The 8528-nt window shown below is 42.0% G+C and overlaps 1 protein-coding gene across 2 annotated transcripts in view; it reads left to right on the top strand.

The window, feature by feature from the left end:
• Positions 1-8259, top strand: part of LOC121738385 (diacylglycerol kinase 1) — a 107091-nt gene extending 98832 nt beyond the window's left edge. For both annotated transcript variants that reach the window (XM_042130398.1, XM_042130403.1), the window contains exons 11-24: positions 183-343; positions 1056-1169; positions 1405-1496; positions 1740-1880; positions 2172-2436; positions 2661-2747; positions 3979-4069; positions 4558-4660; positions 4997-5083; positions 5506-5661; positions 6145-6292; positions 6643-6711; positions 7242-7354; positions 8044-8259. In XM_042130398.1, coding sequence (XP_041986332.1) covers positions 183-343; positions 1056-1169; positions 1405-1496; positions 1740-1880; positions 2172-2436; positions 2661-2747; positions 3979-4069; positions 4558-4660; positions 4997-5083; positions 5506-5661; positions 6145-6292; positions 6643-6711; positions 7242-7354; positions 8044-8136 — 1720 coding nt within the window. In that variant the 3' untranslated portion in view covers positions 8137-8259. The remainder of the gene's footprint in view (positions 1-182; positions 344-1055; positions 1170-1404; positions 1497-1739; positions 1881-2171; positions 2437-2660; positions 2748-3978; positions 4070-4557; positions 4661-4996; positions 5084-5505; positions 5662-6144; positions 6293-6642; positions 6712-7241; positions 7355-8043) is intronic.
• Positions 8260-8528: the final 269 nt, after the last annotated feature.

An 8528-nucleotide genomic window follows, 5' to 3' on the forward strand; every position in this document is an offset into this window, starting at 1 on the left:
TACTCGCATCCAACATGGGCCTGCAACTAAGCGGAGATCGTCGTCCCACCTAGTTGGAGGTCGACCCACACAATATTTACCTACTATTTGTCAAAAAAATCGTAAAAGTGTGGCCTGGTTACAAAGAATCCCGCCACCAAAATCAAAATTTTCTGAGAGTCCTTTTGATACGTCCTTTCCAGGATGACCACGATCCCGCTGCTGGTGCTGCTGGGTCTGGACACGAACGTGAAGGAGGACGGCGAGCACGCGTGGCGGCTGAAGCATTTCAACCGCCCCGCCTACTGCAACCTCTGCCTCAACATGCTGGTGGGGCTGGGGAAGAAGGGCCTGTGCTGTATATGTGAGTTGTGATATAATACACCATGAATCAGTGTTTGGGGCTTTGTGATTCTTAATGTATTTGGCATGACCTTGTCCTTTTACTTGTGCAGTGACGAGGTAGTTCCGTGTTCTCTTTTTAACAATGGATGTTTAATTTGGCTACTGCAATTTCAATAGACAGGACGCTACTGAGTTTGATTTCGATTTTCGGCTATCCAGCTTCCACGTGCGCAATTTTGGTACCGATATAGGTTGTGGTCTTCGAGGTGTAAGAGTTTATCCCCAGAAGCAACGTAACTTTGTAATTTTTTGACGTGGGAGAGCCATGTCTGCACGAATGGGCCGGCTCGACCGAAGAAATACCACGCGCTCACAGAAAACCGGCGTGAAACAGTGCTTGCGCTGTGTTTCGCCGAGTGAGTGAGTTTACCGGAGGCCCAATCCCCTACCTTTTTCCCTTCCCTACCCTCCCCTGTTCCCTTCCCTACCCTCCCCTATTACCCTATTCTCTCTAAGAAGGCTGGCAACGCACCTGCAGCTCTTTTGATGCTGCGAGCGTCCATGGGCGACGGAAGTTGCTTTCCATCAGGTGACCCGTTTGCTCGTTTGCCCCCTTATTTCATAAAAAAAAAACACTTTCTGTTTCTTTGATATTTTTACTCACTACAAAGTCTACGCCTGCTATTTTATGACTGGAAGACCGCGTTGCAACGATTGCTGTTACATTCCAGTCTGCAAGTTCACTGTGCACGAGCGGTGCGTGCAGCGCGCGCCGGCCTCCTGCATCGCCACATACTGCAAGTCCCGGAGGGCGCCCACCACGCTAGCTCATCATTGGGTTGAAGGTAGAGGATACTATCACCAATGACTGAAGCCAAAGTGCTGCCACTAAGCAAAGTTCTAAAACGAAAAACGTACGAGTTTTAAGGCGTCAAACTCTGTGATTATAATACTTTTAACACCTGTAGAAACTTCGTTCGCTTATCTGGCTAAAGGTTCTGGTTCTATCAATATGTAAGTAACTGTAACAAAACCATGGACGTGTAGGTACTAAGCCCAACAACATTTTTCTCCCTTCAGGAAACTGTCATGGCAAATGCGCACGGTGTCGGAAAAAGATCAAGGGGTACAACGGCATCACCGGCCTGCACTGTCGCTGGTGCCACATCACTGTAAGTACCCTCCTGATGTCCTGGCTTTATACGTTGCAAGTAGTGTCTTCCAAGTTAAGCAAACCGCCAGCGGAACGAACGGATTAACTATGGGTCAATGAGGTGTAGATGAATTCTTAATGACGCCTTATTTTTAAGTCAAGGCTAAAAGAACCCATAATTGTAGGAAGCGCAACCTATTTTGACAACTATCCTCATGTACAGTCCATTTTAAAAAGTAACTATCCTAGTATTTATCCTCAGCTGCACAACCGGTGCGTGGGCAGCGCGGGCGGGTGGTGCTCGCTGGGGCGGCACGCGCGCCACATCCTGCCGCCCACCGCCATCCGCCCGCTCGTCCTCGACCGCCAGCGCTCGCTGCCGCACCGCCCGCCCCACGATCAGGTATATCTATAATTGCTGTAGCAAAGGGCCTATAAGGTAACCAACAACAAAAAAGTCTTGGGACTCACAACGTGTTTCCTTCGCCAATAGTGTCAGTTTCGCCCATCTATCTACTCTCTGATGCACAAAAATTTTCAAAAAAGCCAAATCTGGTTTGCTGGGCTGTTGTCGTCGAGCTGATTGGTAAGTTCGACTCTGATTCAAAAACTTATTGCGCATTTACTGGTCAACACTTAGCGGAACAAGCGTTGTCACTTGAAGTAGTTTTGAATAAGTTTTCATTATTTTCAGCAATCCATTCCCGTATCGATATCCCTGCCGATATCGATATCGGCGAACTCGGAGGACAAGACAATTTCAGACAAGAAGGAGAAGAAGGAACACCGCGCTCCCCCCATCTCGTTCCAGATCACTCCCCCTGAGGGGACCTGCCCCCTGCTGGTGTTCATCAACCCCAAGTCCGGGGGCAGACAGGGGTCCAGGGTGCTAAGGAAACTCCAGTACATCCTCAACCCGAGACAGGTCCATGATATCGCTAAAGGAGGACCCATGCAAGGTTGGTTTCTGAGACATTTTATGACGTTGATATTAAGATGTTTGAAGTCATAGCTGCTAGAAGAGCTTAATTTACTATTATACAAAGAACTACGTTTTTTAGTTGGTTAATGTCAAGTTGTGGCAGACTACCCAGCGTACCTAACTAACATAACCAGACCAAATTACGGACTGCATCTACTAACAGACTAAAACATAATGTTCTTAATGTTTTATTGCTTTAAGGTCTGCAAATGTTCAAGGACGTGAGGAACTACCGAGTGATCTGTTGCGGCGGAGACGGCACTGTTGGTTGGGTTTTGGAAACCATGGGTGAGTAAATAGTCAATACAGTTTCTAATATCTACTACCGCCTTTTTGTACGAGTACTTCTCAGACACCTTTCAATAGCAATATTTTATACAGTACAGTTAAAAATGGCTAACTGGCTGAGTTCAGTAAAATATTAAAAATGGCAATGATGCCAGTTCATCGTGCCCGTGACCAAATGTGCTGTGTCGACGTTAACATTGTTTCTCATAATTAATATACTCTTACAGACTTAGGGAATGCAATCTTGATCTTGCAAGATCAAGATTCCACCAAGATTTTGAGTGATTTTCCAAGATTCAATCTTGAAAGCCATCAATCCTGAATTTCTAAATCCTGTTCGCGATCTTGACCAAAGTCCAAGATTTCGAGATTTTCAGATTGTTCATACCTGCGCGGCAAAGCGCGAACCACAGTTTAGGGTATATATTATAGTAGACAGATAAGCGTCTTAGAAGAGTTCGACGGCTCACGAAACGAACATTTGATCTAGATCCTGTGGTTTGATCTAGCGCCATCTGTAGTTAAAACAAGTAAACTTCACAGGTGCTTACTGCGTATGTGTGTGTGTTAGCGTTTGTATGTGTGTATATTGCGTGTATAGGATAGGATAAGGCGCAGGCCGCAGCGCAGACGACAGACTATCCGTGACGCACTTTTTAGTCCGTGGAAGTAGGACCTATGCAATTGCCAAATTATATGCAGTACGTCTGCGCTGCGCATCGTGTGCGTTGCTGTGCATATAATTGCATAGGTTCTATTTCCACGGACTATAAAGTGCATCACGGATAGATAGTCTGTCGTCTGCGCTGGGCCTTAATTTGTCAGATTTTTATGTTTCAAAAAACTAGAATTTGTAAAAACTGAGTTTGTTATGTTTAGTTTATATAACAATACCCAATTTTCTCAAAAACAAATTCTTTGAAACATTACATAATTTATTACTTAATATTAAAATACTGGTTACTATCAATTTGCAGCAAAAAAACGCATTTTTTTTTTCAATTATTCTGCTCAATCTCGAAAATCCCGAAAATCTTGATTCGCGACCAAGATCTCGACCCGAATCGCAACAGGATCTCGAACTGACCAATCTAGATTCAGAAAAAAGACGCCAAGATCTTGAATAGTCAATCTTGGTCCAAGATTGCATTCCCAGTCTTACTATATCAAACAAATATTTTATGGCAATAAGACTATAACTAGCGTTGCTCTTAACAAGACGATGTTTCAGACAAAATCAGCATGGAGACTCAACCAGCCGTGGGCGTAATTCCACTGGGCACCGGCAACGACCTGGCGCGCTGTCTACGGTGGGGAGGGGGGTACGTAGCATATACGTGGTAAACAAAAAGATGACCAAAGAAGAAATAAACAAAAGCTTTAAAGGTTTACTTGTGGTTTGCTCCACCACCATCGTGAAAAGGAATACGAATCTTCATATAGATACAAAAATGAAATGACCCAAGAGCCAGCGACAGTGAGACTATAGTCATTTTATAAAAGCTGAAAGTTTGCATGTATATGTATGTATACCTATACCTAGAGGTAAGAAGGACCAGCAACTATGGAGTTTCGGTCGCAGTTATTTTAAGAGCTATCCAGTTCTGAAACTCTACCTAACCTTCGTTAAAATACAAAACTCAATTTATTTTATCTAATATGCTCGGGATAACTGTAGGAATCTCGTCTCCCACTGTCAGACATGAGACACTTATGACAGCTGCTTCACACTGCCAGACCACCTCAAATACTAATACTTTAAGGGTTTTTGTAGGTTATTTGATACTTTAATTTTATGCACATATTTCAGATACGAGGGCGAGTCTATCCATAAGATCCTGGACAAGATCGCGCGCGCCAGCACCGTCATGATGGACCGCTGGCAGATACAGGTCGAGAACACGCAGGGGGAGGTGAGCGCACAGGTTATTGGTCAGGAATTACTGACCAATAACAAAAGTAATTGGTAAAATTGGACTTGAGTGAGGCGGCGTTAGATAATAGAGCACTACGAAGGGTACTTCGTGTGCGTTGGATCTATAAGGCTATCAGGTTAAAGGATATAACGCAATAACAGACTACTTAAGTAGTACTTGCTATCAGTACCGGTTTTAGCACTACCAGCGCCCAGGGCGAAATTTCTTCGGCACCCGTTCCACGTTGACGACGTCGTGACGTGGACATGTGGACAGGTCCTTACGCCGCTACTGCTTGCTATTGTAGTAATATCTCAATGTTTTGTTTTCCAGTGCGAGCAGGTGGTGATGCCGGAGTCGGCGCCGCACCCGACCAGCGTGCCGTACAACATCATCAACAACTATTTCTCCATCGGCGTCGTAAGTATCTCCACTGTTAAGTATTACTTCCGCAACTCTATTGTTATTTATTCCTTTACCAAATCGTCGTATTTCTAGTTGATATATGCCTTAAAGATGACGAGTTTTGACTACGTCCGTCGTCCACCATAAAAATAATATGCGAATAGCGATAACAGATTGGAAGAATAGTCTCATCAGATCACCTTTGTTCACACTGTGTCACAGAATAGATAATAGTACAAGTATGCTTAGAGAAAGGGTATATTTTTTCGGCTTTTTATGGGAGATTAGTCTACCACACGTTCTCACCACTCACTTCATATGCCGCAATCAGCAAGTCTTACACCTCGGAATATCTGTCTTGGGACCCGTGGCTTGGGACCCGTGGCTTGATTTTACGGTTAATCGTACTTTCTACATGACGTAACTCGTACCTGCAGGACGCGGCGATCTGCGTGAAGTTCCACACGGAGCGCGAGCGCAACCCGGACAAGTTCAGCTCGCGCATGAAGAACAAGCTGTGGTACTTCGAGTTCGCCACCTCCGAGCAGTTCGCCGCCAGCTGCAAGAACCTGCACGAGAACATCGACCTCGTGGTCAGTGATAATACAAAATATGCCTGTTTACCACAGCCCCACTAGCCCAAGTAACCATGTAGCTGTTAAGACCGAGACGTTTTCACCCATAGGTACTTATGTGTCAGATTGTATATCACTTAAATAAGGACGTTAGCAAAATATTTTATATATGATAGGTACGCTTAATGATCTCTAGAGGAAATATTTGAACGTGCGAGAGTGATTGGTGAAAAAAGGAACATTAATTCATTGAAGCTAATTCGCGAAACTGGATTACTGTTAGGCCAGAGTTCATAATAATTATTATTATTATATAGGTGTACCTTAATAGCGCGTTATCCCTTTCGTGTAATTGGTTCTGGCTGCCAAGCCAGCTTACACAAGCATGCCACAAAACCGAATTCTCGAAAAAGGTCTTACTTATTGATAATTTTATTTGGCACTATTTGTTCAGAACACTTGGTCTAATATCATAATAATATTTATTCGTTTCTGTTTCAGTGTGACGGCAGTTCCCTCGAGCTGGGTAAGGGCGGCGCGCTGCAGGGCGTGGCCCTACTCAACATCCCGTACGCGCACGGCGGCTCCAACCTGTGGGGCGCCGGTGCTGCCCGGCCGCGCCGCGGACCCTTCCCTGATAAACAGCAAGGTCTAGTGATAGTTATTGCCCTTAAAAGAAGGAGAGCGATCCTTATGTTGTTGCCATACGTCATGTCATAAAGAAACTCTAAGTGGACTGTAAGGCTATTAACACATATACAAGTGTCTTAAACTCTAGTGCATCTGCACTCTCTAGTGTTCGATAGTAGCGCAGAGTTTAGCTCGCATCTCAGAAATTCCCATATGCTTAGTGCCAGCTTAAGTGCAGTAACTTAAAGAAAATCAAGTTACTTTAGTCAATTTATTTTGTTTCTTTTCTTATTAAGAATGTGTTTTAATGACTGATGAGTTAATGACTAATGTTATGACTTATGAGTAATAAAAAATATCACATTACAGATATTGGTGACAAGCTAATAGAAGTGATCGGCTTGGAGAACTGTCTGCACATGGGACAAGTTAGAACAGGTAATTTTTTCCTTACTTTTATGGAATTTCTTTATGTTATTCATTCTTGCGTAGATTTTCTTTTCCATCTTCTGTTATTGAGTAAATAAAGACTGGCAACTGGCAAGACTGGAAATGTTGATAAGCGAAAGTTGCACACTTATTAAGTCAACATGTTGGCTACAAGTTGTGCTCCAAATGTTGCCTTGTAGATACGTGTCTTAAGATATCTTGTGTACTTTTTAAACCCCGACGAAAAAGAGGGATGTGTCTGTCCGTGGCATCGTAGCGTCTAAACTGGTGGCCGATTTTGATTTCGTTTTTTCTTTTAGCAATAGTTCATCATCATCAGCCCGCTCGGTGCTGGAAAATTTGGGTTTATGTTGAGAATTTTTTTTATCAGAATACTTTTCAAAAGGGGTACTTACAAAAAAGTCCAAAAGTGGTACAAAAAAATATCCCGCCTCAATATAGTTCTTTTTTTTATTAAATATTATTTTGATAAAAGGGTAAGATTATATTATCTTATACTTATCCCGTTACTGTGTCAGGTCTGCGCGCGTCAGGCCGACGTTTGGCGCAGTGCAGCTCCATCACCATTACCACGCGCCGCACCTTCCCCATGCAGATCGACGGCGAGCCCTGGATGCAGCCGCCCTGCAAGGTATGTACCATCGTCATCGTTATCTACACCATCGTCATCATCGCCATCGTTATCTTTACCATCAGCATTAATCTCATCATCATTATCGTCATCATCATCATAGGCACGTTACATTATTCTGTAAATGTGGGTATATTTTTTTAAATCTATTCTTTGAAGGGCATCAGGCAATTTCCATACAATGTTGGTCTAAAAAAAAGATGCGCGGCCAGACCTAGGATTATTTTAAATAGCTAGGCCATATTAAGAAACTCAAAAAAATATATGGACTTGACCCTGTAACTGCATTTTTTATATTAGGTAAGTATTATTTATTATTTATTATTATTATTAGTACAAAAAATTAAATAACTACTAAAATACGTATAGTAACAATGTTAAATTCATAGAATTAGTTTTAGGTATAAATAACCTAGCTATTGGAAATATTCTTAATTCTGGCCACGAATTCATTTATTTTTAGATGAGAATGCCTGATGTCCTTTGTCATCAATCATCATCAATAAGAAGAAATAAATAAATAAGATCTTGATTCAGTTACTATATATACTATATAATAGGCATAACAAAAAAATATTGTTTGAAGACACGAGTCTTTTTCTCGTGACCGTACACACACCTATAGTGATGTGCCGTTGCGCCGCGATATCGATAAATGTGTATTTTTTATTTGCGACATTTTTTTCCAGATAACTATAACACACAAAAACCAAGTTCCGATGCTGATGGGTCCAGCGCCGGAGAAAGGACGGGGATTTTTCAAACTTTTCTCTCACTGTTAGCCTCTCTTTCATTCCAAATATTTTTCGTTGTAAGATAGAAAGAGATAGAGTTTTATTTATTTCAACTTTTATTGTTAATAGCGAGTATTTGTAAATATTGTTTGAATTAGTTGATGCTTTGTTACAATTTTAGATAGCATAAAAAGATTTGAAATTAATTTTATTATTATACCAATAATTATTGACACTTTTCGTAGAGTATATTACACTATCTCGTTGTTTTATCTTTAAGACAATTACACTGTTTAAATGCATTTAGAGGTTCGTGTTTCTTGTTGGCTATTGTTTTAGTATTTGTTGTAGGTGTTCTAGGCTAACTACGTTGTGTGGTAGTCGATGTCACGAAAAAAATTACTGTTGTAGTGTATAACTACTATTAGCTCCGAACTTAG

The sequence above is a fragment of the Aricia agestis genome, chromosome 2 (genome assembly GCF_905147365.1).
Source record: "Aricia agestis chromosome 2, ilAriAges1.1, whole genome shotgun sequence".
In the NCBI taxonomy this organism is placed as follows: Eukaryota; Metazoa; Arthropoda; class Insecta; order Lepidoptera; family Lycaenidae; genus Aricia; species Aricia agestis.